General features: G+C 34.6%; 1 protein-coding gene and 2 non-coding genes across 3 annotated transcripts in view; 1 reads left to right on the top strand and 2 right to left on the bottom strand.

Annotated features, from left to right (window-relative positions):
- Cstf3 (cleavage stimulation factor subunit 3) overlaps positions 1-22,974 on the bottom strand; it is a 79,911-nt gene that overhangs the window by 7,372 nt on the left and 49,565 nt on the right. Inside the window, exons 4-15 of the mRNA XM_027936531.2 lie at positions 15,402-15,434; positions 14,677-14,774; positions 13,662-13,728; positions 13,526-13,560; positions 13,307-13,433; positions 11,775-11,852; positions 10,563-10,725; positions 7,438-7,547; positions 6,305-6,421; positions 5,884-5,958; positions 3,704-3,847; positions 2,605-2,707 (exon numbers count right to left, since the gene is read on the bottom strand). Coding sequence (XP_027792332.1) covers positions 2,605-2,707; positions 3,704-3,847; positions 5,884-5,958; positions 6,305-6,421; positions 7,438-7,547; positions 10,563-10,725; positions 11,775-11,852; positions 13,307-13,433; positions 13,526-13,560; positions 13,662-13,728; positions 14,677-14,774; positions 15,402-15,434 — 1,150 coding nt within the window. The remainder of the gene's footprint in view (positions 1-2,604; positions 2,708-3,703; positions 3,848-5,883; positions 5,959-6,304; positions 6,422-7,437; positions 7,548-10,562; positions 10,726-11,774; positions 11,853-13,306; positions 13,434-13,525; positions 13,561-13,661; positions 13,729-14,676; positions 14,775-15,401; positions 15,435-22,974) is intronic.
- Positions 11,444-11,550, top strand: LOC114093847 (U6 spliceosomal RNA). The gene has a single exon (XR_003582936.1). It is a non-coding gene; the product is annotated as a U6 spliceosomal RNA (small nuclear RNA).
- Positions 14,922-15,060, bottom strand: LOC114093865 (U4 spliceosomal RNA). The gene has a single exon (XR_003582951.1). It is a non-coding gene; the product is annotated as a U4 spliceosomal RNA (small nuclear RNA).

The following is a 22,974-nucleotide window of genomic DNA, read 5'->3' as shown; positions in this document are numbered from 1 at the left end:
GCTGAGGCAGGAGAATACCAAGTTTGAAGCCAGCTTGGGCAATTTAGCAGGAACCTATCTCAAAATAAAAAAGGGGTGTAATTCCATTGGTAGAGCACCCCTGGGTTCAATCTCTAGTACCACAAAAATAAAAATAAATAAAAAATTTTGTTGGTACCATGGATTGAACCCAGGGTTACTGAACCACTGAGCCATATCCCCGGTACTTTAAAATTTTTTTTTTTTTTAAATTTCAAGACAATCCCACTAAGTTTCTGAGGTTGTCCCCAAACTTGCAATTCTCCTGCCTCAGCCTCCCTAGTTGCTGGGATTACTGATGTGTGCCACAATAACCAGCTAAATAAATATTTTTAGAAGTAAATTTTCTGCTATTCTAGAGTAAAATGATAAATTAATTTTAATATAGTTTATTCATTTCAACATGTAATCAATAAGAAAAATTAAGAAATCTTACATTCCTTTTTTTTAGTACTAAATCTGAAGTCTGGTTAAGCAATTAAATTTTGCATGTCTTTGACTTAACACCTGCAATGTGGAAAGCAGTCCATAAATGTTAACTATTTATGATCATTATGATCATTATGACATGCAAAATTTAATTGCTTAATCCTCAAGAATTCTATGGAAGTTTTCCCTGTTCTGACCATTCTACAGATGAGAACATTGCAGAGTAAGATTATACACCTAACTTCATAACTATGCCACAGTGAAGACTGATGATGCAATTGTATTCTTAACATCAAAGTCTTCTGTGACCAGAAGAATATAGTCCTGGTCATCTTTGTATTCCTGGTCCTTAGTAAAAGAAGGTAATGAATAAATGCTTGACAGCTAGTTAGAGGAATGAAGGAACTATCTAAGATACTGAACCTGGGAAAAAACAATGCTGACATCAGATATCATGCTCATGTTAAGAAAATAGTAAGATAAATACATATACTAGTAATTATTCTAAAAAAAAGTAAAGCAAATAGTTTAAGATTAGTGAGGAACATAAACTTCATTCAAGAAAATTTATCAATTAAATGCCCTACTATCTCACTTTTTGAGGTTAAGTCTTTTCCAGAGTATAGTCACTAAACTGAAATTAAAAAATAAACATTTGACTTTTTTATACTATTTAGGATACAATGATACTATCTTTTATATGTGCTATATTTTTCTTAAATACTAAAATTATTGATATATGCTTATAATATCTCATTCTATAATCATTTACACATAATTTCATATTTCTCTTTTTTTAAATTTATTTTTGCTGGTACTAGGGATTGATTGAACCAAGGTTCTCAGACATGCCAGGCAAGTGCTCTGCCACTGAGCTACATCCCCAGCCCGTGTATATTTCTGTCTTAAACCAACTTTTACACAATGTTTATTTTAATAGTCCAGAAGTTGCATATCAAACTGTGGAACCAACCTAGATGCCCTTCATTAGATGAATGGATTAAAAAAATGTGGCATATATACACAATGGAATATTACTCAGCAATAAAAGAGAATAAAATCATGGCATTTGCAGGTAAATGGATGGAATTAGAGAAGATAAGGCTAAGTAAAATTAGTCAATCCCCCCAAAAAAACAAATGCTGAATGTTTTCTCTGATATAAGGAGGCTGATTCATAGTGGGGTAGGGAGGGGAAGCATGGGAGGAATAGATGAACTCTAGATAGGGCAGAGGGATGGGATGGTAAGGGAGGGGGCATGGGGTTAGAAATGATAGTGGAATGTGATGGACATTGTTATCCAAAGTACATGTGTGAAGACATGAATGGGTGTGAATATACTTTGTGTACAACCAGAGATATGAAAAATAGTGCTGTATATGTGTAATAAGAATTGTAATGCATTCCACTGCATATATAAATTTTAAAAATTAACTAAAAAATAAATTAATTTAAAAAAAGAAGTTGCATATCCTGGACTATAGGTAACTAGACTAAATTTTATACACACACACACATGGATGAATGAATTACCTAGCACAAAACCTGGCACATACTAGGACCTCAATAAAAGATGGCTGTATTATTGTCATTATAACAGCAGAATAAAAATCAAGAGGCTAATGAACATAATATCCTTTAAAATTTCTTTCCCAGTAGCCTCATGTAGCCTTTACTACGTGGACATCTCTGAGTATTGGTGGCTAGAGTTTTTTTTGTGTGTGTTTTGTTTGATAATGCTGGGGGTCAAACCCATGGCCTTGTAATGTTAGGCAAGTGTTCTACCACTGAGCTACATCCCCAGCTGACGAGGATTTATTTTTGTCAGTTCTTGCCCAGGAGATGAGAAATGAGTTGCCCACAGTCAGAAATGAACATCAACAACTCTGTGTCTCTTAACTCTTGACTTTGTAGCTTTATCCTACTTATAACAAAACTTTGCTGATCAAAGGCCATTCTGAAGTCAAAAGACATCTATCATTATTCAATAAATATAAACTCCTGGTTGACAGGCCACAAATATTTCTTGGGTGGCTATCAAGTGGGTGGTTTTGATGTGATGTCAGAATTATAATACATTCAAGAAGGAAAAACTTAGCAACATAATTTCAGATGGTTTAATATTAAGTACCATTAAAGCTTCTAGAATTAACTTACCATTGAGGTGAGAGAGATAGTCAATATAGGCCAGGACATATTCTGGGATGTCTCCATATTTCTTCAGTCCCAGCTCAAAAATCTTAAAGGCAACCGATTTGTCCTACAAGTAAAGACAGCCAAGTACTGATTTCTATGAAATGTCAGATAAAATACTAAGAATATTAAAACTACAATACCTAAATATGACAAGATATGAAAGAATTAAAATGAAAATTAAAACCATGTTAAGTAAAAATTACTAAGCTAAAAAATCAGCCAGTGGAGTTTAGGTTCAGAAATATGGGGTTTAAAACAAATAAATAAGCCAGATGCGGTGGGGTACACCTGCAATCCCAGTGGTGGGGGAGGCTGAGACAGAGGATCACAAGTTCAAAACCAGCCTCAGCAAAAGTGAGGTAAAGCAACTCAGTGAGACCCTGTCTCTAAATAAAATACAAAATTGGGCTGGGGATATAGCTTATTGGTTGAGTGCTCCGGAGTTCAATCCCTGATAACCAAAAATAAATAAATAGATAGATAAATAAAATAGAAAACAGAAATATGGAGTTTACGCTGGGCAAGGTGGCACTTACCTGTAATACCAACAATTTGGGAGGCTGAGGCAGGAGTATTACAAGTTTGAGGCCAGCCTTGTAACTGGCTTAAAAAAAAAAAAGGTGGAAGGGGTGCTGGAGATGTAGCTCAGGGGCAAAAGGAAGGAAAGAAAGAAGAGAGGGAATGGAGGAAGGGAGGGAGGGAGAGAGGGAAGCATGGCAAAGCTTGCTTGTAGTCCCAAGTGCCTGAGGCTGAGACAACAGAAGGAATTGAACCAGAGAGTTCATGGCTTCAAGGTCAACCTGGGCAACACCGCAAGGTCTATCATTTTCAAAGAAAAAAGTAAAATAAAAGGAAATTTGGAGTTTAATAAGGCATAAAGCCATAAATTAGCAGGCAGCTAGTGATTTGGATAACATTCCACATCATTTTACAAATAAACACTTTTCCTTTATGAAATGAATTAAAGTTTAATGACAGAAACTAGAACTACTTTTCTTTTAATTAATGTTTTCAGATAAAGAAGACTACTTCATCTTTATATATGTATTTCAATATTTACCTTACTACAGTAATACTCCATGAGTGCTGCAGTAACATAGACATGGTGGCGGGTTCTGGTATCTTCTCTTGCTTTTTTAAATATCATTCGTCCAGATTTGATACCTTCTGCTCTCCTTGCAAATTTCATATATTGAATATATACCTTTGCAAAAAAAAAAATACATATATATATATACACACACACACACATATATATTTGTGTTACAGAAATTAGGCAGAATGTAATCTCTGTAGCATCACTAGCTTACCTGATTCCTATGCTAATGATTCCAATAAGAAAGCAATCCTCAACACCCAAAAAATTAGAAAGTAGGATTATAGAAGATGCATTATTTATAAACTACTTTTTTCTGTTATTAGAGATGCATGCTAATTAATGTATTTTTGTTTTTTGAGATATGATTCATATATCACAAAATTCACCATTTAAAGTATATACTCCAGTGTTTTTTAACATAATCAAAAGGTTGTACGATCATCACCATATAATTCTAGACAATGCAAATTAAATTTTAAGGGGCAGGGGCTGGGGTTGTGACTTAATGGTAGAGCACTTGCCTAGCACATGTGAGGCACTGGGTTCAAGTCTCAACACCACATATAAATAAATAAAATAAAGGTCCACTGACAACTAAAACAATATTTAAAAAAAATTAAAGGGGGAATTCCATTCCCAGTACAATAAATAAATAGATAGATAAATATTGGGCTGGAGATGTAGGTTAATGGTAGAGCACTTACCTAGCATGCACAAAACCCTGGGTTCAATCCCCAGAACCAGAAAAAAAAAACAATTAAATACACAAAGTTGGATAACTAATAAAGTAAAAAAATTGATGTGGTACAAATTTGTTTAAAAAATTAATAGGCTGGGTGCAGTGGAGTATCTTTTTAATCCCAGCAGCTCAGGATGCTGAGGCAGGAGGATTGAAAGTTTAAAGCCAGCCTCAACAAGTTAGTGAGGCCCTGAGCAACTTAGTGATCCTGTCTCAAAATAAAATATATCCTTAATTGCCTATATATATAAAGGGCTGAGAGTGTGGTGCAATGGTTAGTGCATCTGAGTTCAACTCCCAATACAAAAAAAAATTAAGTATATAAATTTTAAGAAAAAATGTGAAAGTACTCGAAAAGACTCCATTAGTGAATTATAATATCTATAAAATTCAATGTTTGATTTAATGCTATATATTTTATAATGTATGTTTAACTTTGCATTTTCTTGGTTTATTTAGAAGGCCCACTATTTATTTTCCAAAGATCATAGAGTAGAACTTCACTGATAAACTATGACCCATTTTATACCTAATACCTTCAGAGTTCCCTACCCATAATGAATGTGCAATGTTTTTTTTGTTTTGTTTTTTAATGAACTAATGACTGTTAGCAGGGACCTGGTTAGTTTGGATGGGTGGATGGATGGATGAAGTATATGAATTCTTCAAGGAAAGGAATTTATTGAGTTTGTCATTTTATTACTGCAGTATAGCACAATATACAGATGCCAGCAATTTTTGCCGGATATATCAGCCGAGTTAGTTTTTAAATGATGACTAAATGTAAGCAATTAGGGCAGTAGAATCCTAATATAAATATACAAAAGAAGCAGTATGGTGTAGTTGGTGTAAAGCAGTGGATCTAGTCATAGGTCTCTACCTTTCCCATCCACTGGAAGAATGGCATTGCACTTCTGCAGAACCTCAGGGCTTTGGATCTATTACTATAGCAAGAATCAGGATACAATAAGTTTGTCAAATCCCTTGCTGGAATGTTCATTTCTCCTATCTCTATTTATTTAAAAAGAAATATTTATTTAGTAACAAGTATGTGGCATAAAGTGGCTTCTAACTATGATCACAAGGAAAGGGTTACAGAAAGCACCTCTGTAGCTTTTTCATACTGCAGCGTTAAAAAGAAAACCAGAGTAGAATTCAAACCAGCATTCGACAGCAACTCTGATGGGAAAGTGATGGCCAGGAGAGGGGTCACATAAGGGAATTTTGGGGAAGGTGAAGGAAATGTTTTGTATCTTGATTGTGATGGTGTCCCATGACTCAATGTTGTTTATCAAGAATCATATAACTAGACAAAAAAAGAGTATATTTTACCATATGTAAATTATCTTGTTGTTAAATCAGACTGTCAAGGTAGAAAAGAAAGATTTGTAAAGTTACTCACCAAGGTGGGGTCAATATCCTCAATTGCCAGAAGTCTGTTATATATACTGTGAACCTTCTCATACTTCATGCGACTCTGAGGTGGTAGAGAAGTGTGTATATATATATGTATATATATGTGTATACACACACACACATATATATATATACACACCCACACATATATATATACACACATACATACACACAAACCCATGCAAGATTTGAGCTCTAAGGAATACAGGAGCTGTATCCCCACCCCCATTGCAAACACCAATGGCTCCTGCACTGAGCATAAATAAATATAAGCTAAGAACTAACAACTGTTCACTCTGTAACATTTCTGGCTAACAAAAGCAATATGCCAGCAAAGAAGTGTACAGAAAAAAAATTAGTCATGCAGTAAAAAACTGAATTATAAAGTTTGAAACATTTTTACTCACCTCTTCATAATCTGCATATGCAAAATAAAGAAGCATATTTTTCTTTAATAAAGTGCTTATGGCTCTTTCATATATATTAGCAGCTTCATCACTAAATAATTTGGCATTATTCATATCCTAGGAGATAAAAAAGAAGGAAGTATGCTTCAATAATTTAAATATAGTCAAAAGTGTTTAAAACTAATAACTGCATCTAATTTTATGTATACATATCTAAAAAAACACACACACAAGACACTCTCAGAAGTCTAACAAAATTCCAAGATTTCTTCCTATTTTTTTTGATGCTGGGGGAACCCAGAGCTTTGTACTTATTAAGCACATGCTCTACCACTGAGCTACACCCCCAGCCCACTATTATTTTCTTATTTTTTATTTTTCTAGTTGTAGTTGGACATGATACCTTTATTTTATTTATTTATTTTTTATGCGGTGCTGAGGATAGAACCCAGTGCCTGGTACATGCTAGGTGAGCACTCTAATGCTGAGCCACAACCCTAGCCCCACCACCGTTATTTTAACTTACAAGATAATCCTGCACATACTGTTGTTCATCACTTAATATTAAAAAACAGCCACTATATTTTTAATTCTAAGCAATCTAATCATATGAATGTCACTAAGACTCAAATTGACATGAGTTTAAATTTTCTAACACTTGCCAGGCGCGGTGGCACATGCCTATAATCCCAGTGACTTGGGAGGCTGAGGCAGAGAATCAGGAGTTCAATGGGGCTGGGGATGTGGCTCAAGTGGTAGCGCGCTCGCCTGGCATGCGTGCGGCCCGGGTTCGATCCTCAGCACCACATACAAACAAAGATGTTGTGTCCACCGAAAAATAAATAAATAAATAAATAAAAAGAATGGTAAGGCACTAAGCAACTCAGTGCAAGATTTGACCCTGTCTGTAAATAAAATACAAAAAAAAAAAAAAAAAAAAAAAAAGAGCTGGGAATAAAGCTCAGTCGTCGAGTGCCCCTGAGTTCAATCCTCAGTACCAAAAAAAAAAAAAAATACACACACACACACATTCTAACACTTAACACTTTGTTACTCAAATTCAGTGCTATATTTTTCAGAAAATCGCTGCCATATCAAAATCACAAAAAGCTCATGAGGAGTGTAATACTTACTCCCTTCTCTGCAAGCAGTTTACTTGACTGTTCAAGATACTGGGCAGCTTCGTACCAAATATCAGGGTGATGGCCAAGGACAAGCAGGCACTGTTCATAAGCAAACATTACTAAGGGAAGACATGCACAAACAAAACTCAATTAAAATAATTATTTTGAAACTATCAATATGCATCACAAGTAAATTTTTAGGCTCAGATACTCAATAATAAATGGTAAATTGGAAATCAAAAGCTTTATCCACCCAAGCCCCATCTGCCCATCATTTATTGTTAATATTTACTGAGCACCAACTTTATGCTAGAATGTTAAAGGCACTGTGAGTATACTAATGAATAAGATCTTTATATACACTAAGTAAGTAAATATAAAAATTACTAAAATGAGAGAAGTACAATATACTCCTAAACTTCACAATAGCAAGATTTAACATAGTTTACAGATTTAAGGCAGGCTTCACTAAAAAACTGACATCTAAAGCAGAACATGAAGGAGGGATAGAAGATGGTCAGATGAGGAATGGGAATAACTTAGTGTAGAGTACTAGCCTAGCATGAGCAAGGCCCTAGGTTCAACCTCCAATAGTAGGTGCAGGGGGTGGGCAGGGGGAGGGTCAGTTGAAAAATAAATGGACAGAGGAAGGATAGGGTAAATTTTAAAAATGACATAGGCAAAGGAAGTAGTATTTGCAAAGGCCTATAGGTGAGTGAGCAGGGCAAGATTGATAAATTCAATAAAGTTCCAAATTCTAGTCTGTCAGTGGCAGAGTAGTTTGCACCAGACTATACTTTTTGAAATATCAATTATAGACGAAAGCTTGGGTGTAACTCTATGGAAAGATGTGTATTCAGCATTCATGCACAAGGCCTAGGGTCCAATCCCCAGTATGCTCCCCAGCTCAAGAGAGAAAAGAAAAATACAAAAGTACAAAAAACAACTCTTACAAATGTACTAGAAAGCCAGGCATGGTGACATATGCATATAGTTCTAATTATTTGGGAGGATCACTTGAGCTCACAGGTTTAAAACTAGCCTAGGCAACATAGTGAGACCCTATCTCAAAACAAAAACAAAACAAATTTTTTAAAGTATCAGAAAATGACCAAAAGGAACAGAAATCTAAGCAGATTGATCCCTTGAAATAAAAGGGAACTATGTTGGGTGAAATCCATATTTAATATTGCTTTTTCTTCAAAGGGCTCATCCATGCCCATGCAACACTATGGTAGCTAGAATTCAAGTAAAAATTCTTACTAGCTCAAAGTAACACAAAGTTGTAGGCTATGGGAACAGCGGGAAATTCCAAAAATGAAAGAGCCAGAGCTGGAAAATCAAGATACAAATGTCCTCAAATCTTTAACTAATCCCTGAAATATACATATGTCGGAAAGAATACAGAGTCCAGCAGGAAGCAAAACCAAAAGACTGACTTGAACTGATATCTTAGCAGCTGCCTATCACAAGGGATACCAAGTTTGGTATTTGAATCTAATCCCAATGGTTTGAGTAAATACCTTAATGGATTTTCCATTATGTTGTAGGAGTAAAGATTATGTCCCAGGACTAAGGAATTTACCCTGAGATTAAGGATAAAACTAAAACAGACCTATCTTAATAGTATAAAACCAAATCTCTACCAACTTTAAGTTATCTGTCAATAAATTTCCTACTAAATAAAACTCAACATTCTTCTGTGAATGTGGAAGATAAAAGAATCCAAAGTCTTTACAATGTATCACTTGTACATTTGTACATTGTCCAAAAGAAAAAATAGGACTGTTTAACAAGTAAAGAAACAGAAAAACTGACCCATAGCCAAGAGAAAAAGCAGAAAGGAAACTATCTCCATGAGCTAATAGCCTAGATGTTGGAATCAGGAGACAAGGACGTTATAACCAATGTTACCTGTTCAAGGGTTTAAAGAAAAAGATGGTAACATACAAAATCTCAACAGACAAGTGGAAACTATAGAAAAGGAACTTAGAACTGAAAAGTATAGTACATGAAATGAAGAATTAAAGTGCGACAGAAAATTGGATAAAATAAAACAAAGAGGCAGTGCACATTATGAAATCTGGAGAACATAAGAAAAAAAGATTAGGGATAAAAAACAGCCTCACTAGATTGGCAGCCATTATGAAGTCAAACAACAACAAGTGCTGGCGAGGATGTGGGGAAAAGGGTACACTTGTACATTGCTGGTGGGAGTGCAAATTGGTGTGGCCAATTTGGAAAGCAGTATGGAGATTTCTTGGAAAGCTGGGAATGGAACCACCATTTGACCCAGCTATCTCCCTTCTCGGTCTATTCCCTAAAGACCTAAAAAGAGCATTCTACAGGGACACTGCTACATCGATGTTCATAGCAGCACAATTCACAATAGCTAGACTGTGGAACCAACCTAGATGCCCTTCAATAGATGAATGGATAAAAAAAAAGGTGGCATTTATACACAATGGAGTATTACTCTGCACTAAAAAATGACAAAATCATGGAATTTGCAGGGAAATGGATGGCATTAGAGCAGATTATGCTAAGTGAAGCTAGCCAATCCCTAAAAAACAAATACCAAATGTCTTCTCTGATATAAGGAGAGCAACTAAGAACAGAGTAGGGAGGAAGAGCATGAGAAGAAGATTAACATTAAACAGGGATGAGAGGTGGGAGGGAAAGGGAGAGAGAAGGGTAATTGCATGGAAGGAGACCCTCATTGTTATACAAAATTACATACAAGAGGAAGTGAGGGGAAAGGGAAAAAAAAAAAAAACAAGGGGGAGAAATGAATTACAGTAGATGGGGTAGAGAGAAAAGATGGGAGGGGAGGGGAGGGGAGGGGGGATAGTAGAGGATAGGAAAGGCAGCAGAATACAACATACACTAGTATGGCAATATGTAAAACAGTGGATGTGTAACCGATGTGATTATGCAATCTGTATATGGGGTAAAAATGGGAGTTCATAACCAACTTGAATCAAATGTGTGAAATATGATGTCAAGAACTATGTAATGTTTTGAACAACCAATAATAAAAATTAAAACAAAAAACAGCCTCACTAATCTGTGGGATAATATCAAGTGGCCTAACAGGCATGTAGTTTGAGTCCCAGGAGGGTTAATCTTCTTACCTCTTTTTGTTATAAGGGTCTGATCCTCTGTACGAAGAGGGTTGCTCTTTTCCCACTGTATATATTTCTTCCACATATCTACCTGCTGAGCTTCTTGAGGAGTATTCTGTGGAGGCACTGAAGGAGCATTGCGGTCCAAGCCTTTCATTACTGTCTCATATTCCTAAACAAGAAGCATTTAAAATTCTTTGGTGATACTGGAACCACTCAGATATAGAGGATGGAGATGATCAGTTTTGAGTATTACCCATGCATAAATAGATTCCCAGGAGTGGGTGAATAGACCACCCAGGGGCCCTTTCTGGAGGTAATCTACGAAGGTTGCTCCCTAGGATATCCTAGTTGACCAATAACATGACTGAAGATCTGGTGGATTACTGCCATCTTTGGAGAAGCTATCTTTTTAAATTACTTACTGGCTACTTTTCCTAACTTCTAAGAATACTATTGAATGGAAAGACATGCACACTATAAGATTTGTCCCTGAGAGCTATGTTATTTAATAAGTATACTCTGAATGCAGAATAGTACAGTTTTCTGATGAGCAAATATAAGCAAATATAAAAATGTATCCTTTCACAGAAGACCAAGCACAAGGAAGAATATGAGCCACTGTATTAGTTCTAGATAGAATCTTGTTTTAACCTTCTCTAAATAATAATTTCTTCTAAATCCAATTTGTTCTATTTTGTCCTTAACATGTCTGCAAAGAAATATTTCATTTCAAATATATCATCTCTTCAGACAGATGTGATGAAGTCAACTGAGATTTATTTACATTAGTTAAGATTGCTAATGACTGAAATATCAAGAGTAACAAACACCAGACAGGAAAGGCCTTGTTATAAACGACAGCCTTGATAATTATTAAAATAAACGCTGTGCTCACTTCAGCAGCACATATACTAAAATTGGAACAACACAGAGAAGATTAACACAGCCCCTAAACAAGAATGGTACTCAAATTCATGAAGCATTCCATATTTTTTATCGTTGAACATCTTTAAGGACAATGTAAATCAAATTTTAGCAACTTGGTTAATAATCTGAAAAGTCTATCAATGTATACTTAAAATTCTGTTTGTATGAAAATGTATTTTCCTCTTTATTTTAACACTATGTAAAAGATATTATGTATATGAAGGTTTGAGAATTAAATGGTCTAATACTCAAAATAAATAAATAAATAAATGGCTTGATGGAATTTCATACCTTTGCTACACGCCTAGCGTTCATGTAATCTCTACTCCGATCTTCAATCATTTTTTTAGCTAAGTGAATATTGATACCCTAAAAAAAAAAAAACCAAAAACATATTATTGTTATTTTTGGTGGATATAGCCACACATCTAACAAACTAAAACCAATAATTAATCACTTCACTGGAATTAAGTGAAAGAGATGCATAGCAACTGATCATTACTACAGGAAAAATAATTCCAAAAACACATCCTTTCACAGAAGGCCAAGCACAGTATGTGTATATATGAATATTTAGATATGAGTTAGCATTAAATAAAAATGGGCTGGGAATATATCTAAGTGATGAAGTGCTTATCTACCATGTAAGGGGCCCTGGGATCAATCCCAGCATCTCTGCCACAAAGAGCATTACAAAAATTATATTTTTCCTGGAGTAGTTGCCCTGAGTTTGATCCCCACCATCAAAACTAAACAAAACCAAACAAAACAGCCAGACATGGTTGTGCACACCTGTAATCCCAGTGACTTGGAGTACTGAGGCAGAAGAACTGCAAGTTTAAAGCCAACCTTAGCTTAGCAAGACTCTGTCTCAAAATAAAAAGGGCTAGGTATGGTGGCTCATGCCTCTAATCCCAGCAGCTCAGGAGGCTGAGGTAGCCAGCCTTAGCAACTTAGTGAAGCCCTACACAATTTAGCAAGACCCTGTCTCAAAATTAAAAATAAAAAGGGCTGGGGACATGGCTCAGATGTTAAGCACCCTGGGTTCAATCCCCAATACCAAAAAATAAAATTAAAAAAAGCAAAAACAAAAACAAAAAAAGGGCATAACTCAGTGGCAGAGGGCCTTTGGGTTCAATCTCTATTGCCGAGAGAAAAAATAAAAAGGACTGGAGATGTAGCTCAATATTGAAAAAATACCCCTAGATTCAATCCCAGTACCAAAAAATAAAAAACAAAGCAAAAACCTATACAAGGGCTGGGGATGTGGCTCAAGTGGTAGCGCGCTCGCCTGGCATGCGTGCGGCCTGGGTTCGATCCTCAGCACCACATACAAAGAAAGATGTTGTGTCCGCCGAAAAACTAAAAAATAAATATTAAAAAAAAAAAACCTATACAATGTGCAACACTGATATCCAGTTATCTGATATGAAAAAGGCTAGAATTCACAAATCCAGGATGCTTAAAAATTAAACTGGATGGGTACAGTGGCCAGCAGTTCAAGAGGCTGAGCAGGAGGATTGCTAGGTTTTTTTTTTTTTTTTGGTGCTGGAGATTGAACCCAGGGCCTTGTACATGCAAGGCAAACACTCTACCAACTGAGCTATATCCCCAGCCCAGGATCCCAAATTTCAAAGCCAGCCTCAGAAATGGCAAGGCACTTAGCAACTCAGTGAGACCCTGTCTCTAAATAAAATACAAAATAGGGCTGGGGAGGTGGTTCAGTGGTTGAGCATCCCCAAGTTCAATCCCCAGGACCCCTTACCCCGCAAAAAATTAAAATGGCTTAGCTTATAGCAATAAACTACTCTGGCTTAATTTACCTCTTCGTACTTATTATAGTCTCTCCAGAGTTGTTCAATATTGATCATTGGATTAACACAACCTCGTTGATAAACTCTTCGGACAGCTGTTATTCTCTGATTTTCTGCATAAGATCCAACTGCTTCCCTGAGATTGAATAAGAAATGTCATCATTATTATTACAGTTAAATCAATTGTTTATGTAAAAATGTAAATATAAAGTATAAAACTATACTTACACGCCTTTTAAAAAATTGATGTAATCTACCCAAATCTAAGAAATAAAACAAAATGTTAGTATCTTTCTTGATACTTTAAGTATATATATTTAAGGGTATAGAATTTAAGTGATATATTTAAAAATTTTAAATTTACCTGATAGGACATAATTTCCATTCCAATTTTATCCAGTGCAAAGTCATAAGCTTGAGCCATTTTTTCTCTGCAATGAACGTGAAAGACATGTTTTTTTTTTTTTTTTTAATGTGTTATCAAAATATGTCTACATTTAAAACCTAACTTCTGGACATATAAGAATAGCACTTGAATCTTTTCTATAAACAAAAATTAAGGACATCATTGTAAGTACATAATTATTTTAAGCTTGTCATTTTTATTAATTTATGAACTATTTCCTTTGTCTACTGCTTGTGGCTATCAAAGAGAAGGCCCATGTCTTATTTATCTTTATATCCTTTAAATTGCCTAATTTTTACATAGCAGATTAAAGTGTGAAAATAATGAGATTTCTCATTAAGGAGGTAATTTATATCTAAAGATTTATTAGCTTGAAAGTAAAATTTAAGGAGAAATAACTCAGGAAAAGATAATCAAGATATAATTCTAGTCATAGAAATAATTTGTTATATACAAAAATAATATCCAAGAAGGTCCACTATTTAGATTAAGCAAAGATGGGTAGGTAGGTGATGTTAAGTCATAATGGGGAATTAAACTACACAATCCTTGGCCTTGGATCAAGTGGCACATTGCATTGAGAGGTACCAGAGCAAGTGTGAAGATGTTTTTTAAACGTTTGACAAGCCTCTCACAATGGTCTGGTGTTGTAAATACATGGTGCTTCAATATGGAAAACCTTCTGTGATTAAATTCTCTAGAGTAAGACTAATACCAGTGGCTTTCTTTTGAAGCACTTTTCTTGATTTCTTAGAGAATCCTGAGTTTATTTTTTTGGTATTGGGGACTGAACCCAGGTCTCAATCAGAATCTCACATATTCTAGGCATGTGCTCTACCCCTGAGCTACACCCCTACCAAAAATCTTGGCTTTAAATCCTTAAGTCTCTTCTAAATGGAAGAAAGACATGATGTTAGTTTCTGTGGAACTAAATGAAAATATCTTGCATTCTTAAGATCTTGATTTTACTTACTTGTAACTTGGTAGTTTACCCTTGGTTTCCCGGACATATGAAAGATAACACTTCCATAAATCAATGTGCAAAACCTTCATAAGGCATCTCTGAAATAGCTTGAAATACAAGAAACTATTATCAGAATTCAGTTAAATAAATTTCACATATACATGAATGAAATGGAACTTAAAAAAACAATTTCAGCTTCTTTCAGAAATTTCTTCTCCTTCCTTCCTTCCTTTCCTTTTTTTTTTCTTTTCCAGTCTCCATAGAGACTGTCAAAAATTGCCAATGCTGACTACATTGCAAGTCATCTCAGTGGGATATTGGGGAAAGTTTTCAATTAGTAATAAGTACACCTTGGATAAACCTCATCAGATGATATTAAAACTGCAAAAAGCTAAGAATTTATTTTCTCATAAATAAAAGGCAAATAAAATTTCCCTCTGGTTTTCAGCTTGGACAGTTAAATCATTTTCATGTTTCTGATCAGTAGAATACAGCTTTTCTTTTTTTTCTCCCCACCACCACTAAATTAAAAAAAAAAAGATAAAGAAAATTATTCTTTTTCTTTTCCAATTTTTCTATGGTGAATATTTTAAGCATATAAAAAAGATCAATAAAGTACAATTCCTATATAATCATTACCTAGATTCAGAAACTGTCAATATTTTACCATATTTGTCTTATATATACAATCATAAATTCCAGCATAAAATACAAGTGTATTTAAAAGAACTCACCTTTTCAACCTTGTCATAATTTTTAGCTTTAATCTGAAGAGAAACAAAGATAATCATAGGATTAGCATTGTTTTTAGAGTATCAAAACACTATTTCTGGATTGTTGACTAATTTTTTGACCAGTTTTTAACCAACCTTGCAAATTCACCTCTACACTTATTGATTAATCTTGCTCTTTAATAATAACAATAGAAGTTAGACCCCAACATGGATAATTTATATAATGGATATAAATTGATTCTATAAGGATTTTCAAAGTCATCTACACTTAAACTTGTGAATATAAAATTTTGTTAAAGTCACAACACAAATACAGAAATATATACAAATAGGGCTTTATGTATCTACTGAAGACAAATTCTACTTAAAGCTTTACCTTCCCTGAATAGCTCCTACTAGAACAATTTGAACACAGCAACAAGATGATCTGCAAATCTTATCTACACTTATTTAGACACTCAGTCATTGCATTGCAGGCACTGTGCTAAGTACTGGGACTACCTCAGTGAATAAGACACATCTGCTAACATTTTTTATGGAAAAAATGAAGCAAGAAAGAGGTCATTATAAGAGATTGTGCTAAGTGCTAAGATGGGGAAAGTACAGTGTGCTACTGGAGCATTTAAGAGGAGCAAAACAACTCAAGAGTTGGGGAATTGCAAAAGATTGCCCTGGAGAAACATTAAGATCTTAAGGATGAAATGGCTGCTAAACAACAGGAGTTATTCCAGGCAGGAGGAAAAACTTGCAAAGGCAAAGATTAAATACTATTAAGTTTCCCTTTCTTATCTTTTGAGTACTTTCATTAATTGTTCAATTGTTACTCTGGTAAACAAATATTTTGGTTGGTTAGAGAAATTCTGACTTGTCTTTTTCTCTCAAGTAGTCTAGAAAAAAATTTTCCAGCTTTCTAGCTTAAGCTGCCTCAGATGAAACAGTCTTCTTTGTTTGTTTGTTTATAACTTGTTCTTTCTCCCTGGAACTTGCAAATCTTCATTTTATTCTTCAGTTTTCATAAATTTTACACCACATGCCTTTGTTCTTTGAGGCACTTAGCCCTGAAGTCAGACCTCTTAGGTTCACATTTAGGTTTCACTTAACCTCCTTTTTCTTCATTGGAGTAAGGGAAATAGTAGTATCTATTTTTCAGGGATATTCTGAGGAGTCAATGAATTAATAAATGTGAAACCTTTAGAATACTGGTAGAGTCAGTACTCAGTAATTATTTATTATTATCACTAATTCTGCTTGGAACTCAGCAAACCCTTCAAACCTATAAATTTAGGTCTTTAGCTTAAGAATTTTCTTCTTTTTAAAATCATTCTTTCCATCTGTCCCCCACCCCAGAACTCTACTATACACCTTAGTTCTCCTGGTTCTATCCTTGTTCTGTTATCTCTAAACTTTCTTTGAATTTTTGCTAATGATTTTAAAATAAACTGTCCATCAGATTTTCCAGGCTCATTTAAGTCTCCATGGGACACTCTCCTTCATTTAACCTTTTGCTCTGTTTATACTGAACTTTGAATTTTATGTTTATACATTATTTTGCTGAGGGCCTGTCCTGACATTTTTTAGTTAATATCTCTTTCTGGTGACTGAATCCTTAGATATACAGTTATTTTTCGGTCTATCCACTGATGCTGTATTGGCAGTCCTAGCATAGTAAAGTTGACTCCTTCTCTACTGTGACAGCTGAGGAGCAGGTGTTGACAGCAAATAGGTCCTCTGCCAGGGACCCACAAAGAAATTCTGCTCAAGAGTAGGGAGGACTCACCATTTGACCCAGCTATTCCCCTTCTTGGTCTATTCCCTAAAAACCTAAAAAGGGCATGCTACAGGGACAACACTACATCGATGTTCATAGCAGCACAATTCACAATAGCAAGACTGTGGAACCAACCTAGATGCCCTTCAATAGACGAATGGATAAAAAAAATGTGGCATTTATACACAATGGAGTATTACTCTGCATTAAAAAATGACAAAATCATAGAATTTGCAGGGAAATGGATGGCATTAGAGCAGATTATGCTAAGTGAAGCTAGCCAATCCCTAAAAAACAAATGCCAAATGTCTTCTTTGATATAAGGAGAGTAACTAAGAACAGAGTAGGGACGAAGAGCAGGAGAAGAAGATTAACATTAAACAGGGATGAGAGGTGGGAGGGAAAGGGAGAGAGAAGGGAAATTGCATGGAAATGGAAGGAGACCCTCAGGGTTATACAAAATTACATACAAGAGGAAGTGAGGGGAAAGGGAAAAATAATACAAGGGGGAGAAATGAATGACAGTAGAGGGGGTAGAGAGAGAAGAGGGGAGGGGAGGGAAGGGGAGGGGAGGGGGGATAGTAGAGGATAGGAAAGGCAGCAGAACACAACAGACACTAGTATGGCAATATGTAAATCAATGGATGTGTAACTGATGTAATTCTGCAATCTGTATATGGGGTAAAAATGGGAGTTCATAACCCACTTGAATCAAAGTGTGAAATATGTTATATCAAGAAATTTGTAATGTTTTGAACAACCAACAATAAAAAATTAAAAAAAAAAAAGAGTAGGGAGGACTCAACCTGCCTCTTCTGTTCTGTTTTAGTTTCCTAGAGGACAAATGATATCAACATTACTCTGGGGTAGAAAAGCCGGGGAGCTGGAGTTGTAGCTCAGTGGTAGAATGCTTATCTAGCATGTGTGAGGCACTGGGTTCAATTTTCAACCACATATAAATAAATAAAAGAAAAGTCTATCGACAACTAATAAATAAATAAATAAATAAAATAAATAAAAGCATTTGAGGGGTCCAAATGTTAATATAAGTAAGCTTCTTAGACCTTGCACTAGGCTTTTTGCCAGCACTCTTCTTTGAGACTCCCACAGAATTTGAGGCCTTCTTGTATCCACAGTTTGGCCAAGTTCAGAGTGACAGTAAAAAGGATGAATTCAAGTTACCAGCTTTCTAAAAGCAGATGAGATTATGTACACTTCTTAAAAGTGGTCTGGAAAACCAAAATGACCCACTGGGAAAATTGGCAAAGAATATAAGTAGGCAATTCCAGAAGTAAAAATGAAAATGGTTAAAATCCATATGGCAGTAGGTACAATCTTCTAAGGGGAGAAAGACAAAATAATAGATATCATTTTATACTCATCAAGATGGTCAAAACTTTAAAGGATATTAATACTACCCAAGCTATGAAAGATAAAGAGATCTCAAACATTGCTGGGTAAAACATGAATTATCAAAGGCTTTATGAAAATAACAGCTATTCAAATAAATATATATACCTTTTAATCCATAATCTCTATCTCATTGCAATAAATTAATATTTAAACATATTTGTGCAAGATTATTTACTGCACACTTTGTAGCAGTAAAAACAATAAGATGGGTGTGGTAGTGCATGCCTGTAATGCCTGTAGCTAGAAAGGCTGAGGCAGGAGGACCACAAATTTGAGATCAGCCTCAGTACCTTAGGAAGACCCTATTTCAAAATTAAAAGGGCTGGGGATGTATCTCCGTGGTAGACACTCCTGGGTTCAATCTCCAGTACAGCGCGCGCGCGCGCACACACACGTAAATATTCATCAATAGGGAAATCATTTAATAAATCATGATGCATCATATCATGGAATATTACGTACTCACATAAAATGAATTAGAGCTATACCAGGTAATTGGGAAGGATTTTTTATAAAGTCTTACAGAAAGTAAATTTAAATGTGTATAACATAATCCATCCTTATAAAATAACAAAAATAAATCCTATGTTTATGGATGATTTTATAAACATAGAGAAAAATATGAAATTTACAAAAGGTTGCAAGATCTTGGTTGGCAGTGATAAAGGTGGAAGAATTGAAGACAAGACACTGTTCTATAACTACATAACTTCATTTATGTATTTCATTAAAATTATATTTATAAATAATTTCACATTATCCCCTATACAAATGGGTCCTGTGTCCTGGTTTCAACAATTATTTCTTCAACTGATATTTGTACAACAAATGTCTAAAAAAAGACACTCTTAACTAATAGAGGCTCTTTGGCTTTTAGATGGCCATTGGTTGACACTCATTAATTCAATCAAAAATTTCATTCGAGAACTCCTCTACAGAGCCAACACTGATGGCATTACCACAGCAGCTAAAAAAATCTCATGATTTAAAAAAACATTATTTATTGTTTTAAAATTTTAAAAAGTATGGGCTGGGGCTGGGGCTCAGCTGTAGAGCGCTCACCTCGCACGTGCGAGACCCTGGGTTCGATCCTCAGCACCACATAAAAATAAATAAGTGAAATAAAGGCATTGTGTCCAATTACAACTAAAAAATAAATATTTAAAAAAATAAATAAAAAATATGGGCTGGTTGTGGCTCAGCGGTAGGTGCTTGCCTAGCGCAGGAGAGGCCCTGGGTTCGGTCCTCAGCACCACATGAATATATAAAGATATTGTGTCCATCTACAACTAAAAAATATACGATAAATTGTGGTATAAAGGTGTATTAAGAATTGTAACGCAAATAATAATAAGAGAGCTCATGTAAAATAAATTTTGAAAAAATTTTTAAAGTATTATCAATCCAGTTTTCGTATAAATTATAGTGTGATAAAATAAAAAAATTTGATAATAATGATCAACTACTTAATCTCACTCAGCATGAGTTTTGCCACTTAGACAATGGGAATGGCACTAACATCTACTTCGAAGGGTTATTCCCAAAATTGAAAATCCAGACATTTCAGGTACTGAAAAAAAATCTTACCAATTAACAAAGCTATGAATGGGAAAAGTATAGACCTTTTATTCTGTCTCCTCAGAACAGCTACATATTCCAAGTAGCTAGAAAGAGCAATAGTTATTATAATTGGTTTCACTTGACAGCAGAGCAAAGTTTATGGTCCAGATCACATTCAAATTCCATTTTGGTGAGACTTGGACAATACCATGTCTTCAGCCAGCCTATCACTAGTCCATTTCTTGTCTTTAAAAATAATTCTAATTAGTATTTACTAATATTTATATATAACTATCTTACTTCTAAGTTAAATATCCTTAAATATATTTAGCATAGTCATGTGCATTTGTACAGGGATCCATTTTGACAGATAGCTAAAGAAAAATTCTAAGATTTTTCCATCATTTAACAGAAAATGTATTCATTGTACGCACATAATTTTGCAAAGCTTACATTGCGTATATCTTATTTATTAAAAGTATGTTGTGGGGCAGTGGGTATAGTTCAGTGGTAGAGAGCATGCTTAGCATGCTTGAGGCTCTGGGTTTGATTCTTGGTACCACATGCACCAAAAATAAATAAAAGAAAGAAAAACAGTAATATTATATAATTTTTTCATGGGAGGGACCCCTAATAAAATCATTTGGGTTGAGGATATAGTTCAAGTGGTAGAGTACTCACCTAACACGTGCAAGGACCTGTGTTTGATCTCCAGCACCACAAAAAGAAACAAACACCTTTATAGAAACTGGGGAGGTAGCACAGTGGCACAGTAGGTATTTACTAGCATGCATGAAGCCCTGGCTTCCATCCCAGCACATGTATACACACAAAAAACCCACACCAAAATACTTTAGTCTCTTAGTTGAGAACAACACTTCTTAACTTTTAATGTACAAACAATCATCTGGGTTGACTGTTAAAAAAATGTAGATTTCTGTTTTTAAAATTTTTTTTTTTAGTTGTTGATGGACCTTTATTTTATTCATTTATATGTGGTGCCGAAAATTGAGCCCAGTGCCTCACACATGTGAGGCAAGCGCTCTATCACTGAGCCATAACCCCAGCCCTAGATTTCTGTTTTGTTTTGTTTTTTTTTAAAGAGAGAGAGAATTTTTTTAATATTTATTTTTTAGTTTTTCGGTGGACACATCTTTGTTTGTATGTGGTGCTGAGGATCGAACCCGGGCCGCAAGCATGCCAGGAGAGCGCGCTACCGCTTGAGCCACATCCCCAGCCCAAGATTTCTGTTTTTTAACAGAAATTATTCAAAGAAAGACAAAGATATCAAGGAGCTCACACTTTAGAAGCAACGATCTAGAAAATTACCAGATATTTACTTAATATTCACTAACAACAGAAGGATATTTAAAAGTGATTAGAAATATACCAAAACATAACATACATGTTAGGGTGATAAAATGATTTTTTCAAAATTTCTATAATATGAATATATAAATAATTACAAGAAAAAATTTAGGATAATCTTTTTAGAGGCATCAATCTTTAATAACTTACAGGCAAATGATAAAAAATAGTTAATAATACAGAGAACACACATGGCTTATAAAAAGGGTTGTGGATCTACAAATGTGAGGGAGAGATCTTGGTATTTTTCACACAGACAAAAAATAAAAACTATTATGACTGGGTAGGATAATTTTTAATAATTATTCTTCTAAGTATATCTTATTTTTTTGTTTGGAGTTTGTTTGTTTGGGTAATGAGTATTGCCTTAGCCTTTTTTATTTTTTGAGACAGGGTCTCGCTAAATTGCTTAGGGCCTTGCTAAGTTTTTGAGGTGAGGCTGGCCTCTAACTTGCAATTCTTCTTGCCTCAGCCTCATGAGTTGTTAGTATTACAGATGTATGACACCATAGGCTGTTTGTTTATCATAAATATTTGCTATTACTTTTTCTTTTCTTTTTGTGGTGCTGGGAATTGAACTCAGGGTCTTGTGCCTGCTAGGCAAGTGCTCTAACACTGAGCTACTTTTACCTTACAAATTAGTCATTTGAATTTTGCTAAGATATGAAAAGTTGCTATGGAAGGAAAACAAATTTTTTAAATTGCCTAATAATTACTTTTATTTTATAGAATGGGAAGATAACTGGAATATCAAGATTAAACTTAAATTTTGATTAGATTTAAATAAGTGGTTATTTGGGAGAGTAAAACAAGTATAAATTATAAACACAGATCTCTTCCTAATACTTTTGAAAACTTCAAATTTCCAGTCCTTTGTTAATTTTCACAAGTATTTAAGAATTAGTTGGTCATCAGTTGTTTTGAAAAATAAAATTTGAGGAATTATTGCAACTTGCAATTTGAGGAATTAGCACAATGTGAGGAATTAATGCAATTATGATGTTCACTTATAGATAATTTAATTTTACTAAGTTTAAACTTTACAGAAAAAAAATCTTACTATACCTTTATTAATTATAGTAATATCTGTTTTTAACAATTCAGATTACCCATGCCCTTTACCTGGAATATTTTTGTATTGGAAATCTAAAGAAGCCATAGTATTGAGCTTTCAAAAATAAAATCAATTTTTCCCAGCTAATGTTAGGAACATTTCATGCTTCATTGACCATTTTATGCAATGTGAGCAGTGTAAATGCCTATAAAATTAACATCTTTCTCATCAGAGAAATAAAGCCATCTGTCAACAGGATTTGGGCAGATTTCTTCAAATTTAATGTTTTTCCTTATTCCTTGAGGGGAAAGAAAATCCCAAAAAATAATTTTTTAAAGTGTGTTTTTTTTTCAATTGTCTATTATAAGGATCATTAATAAGTGTGATTAACTTGAAATGGCTCAAAAATG

The sequence above is a fragment of the Marmota flaviventris genome, chromosome 9 (assembly GCF_047511675.1).
Source record: "Marmota flaviventris isolate mMarFla1 chromosome 9, mMarFla1.hap1, whole genome shotgun sequence".
In the NCBI taxonomy this organism is placed as follows: domain Eukaryota; kingdom Metazoa; phylum Chordata; class Mammalia; order Rodentia; family Sciuridae; genus Marmota; species Marmota flaviventris.
Note: the sequence above shows the minus strand (reverse complement) of the source record. Positions and strands in the feature narration are given on the sequence as shown.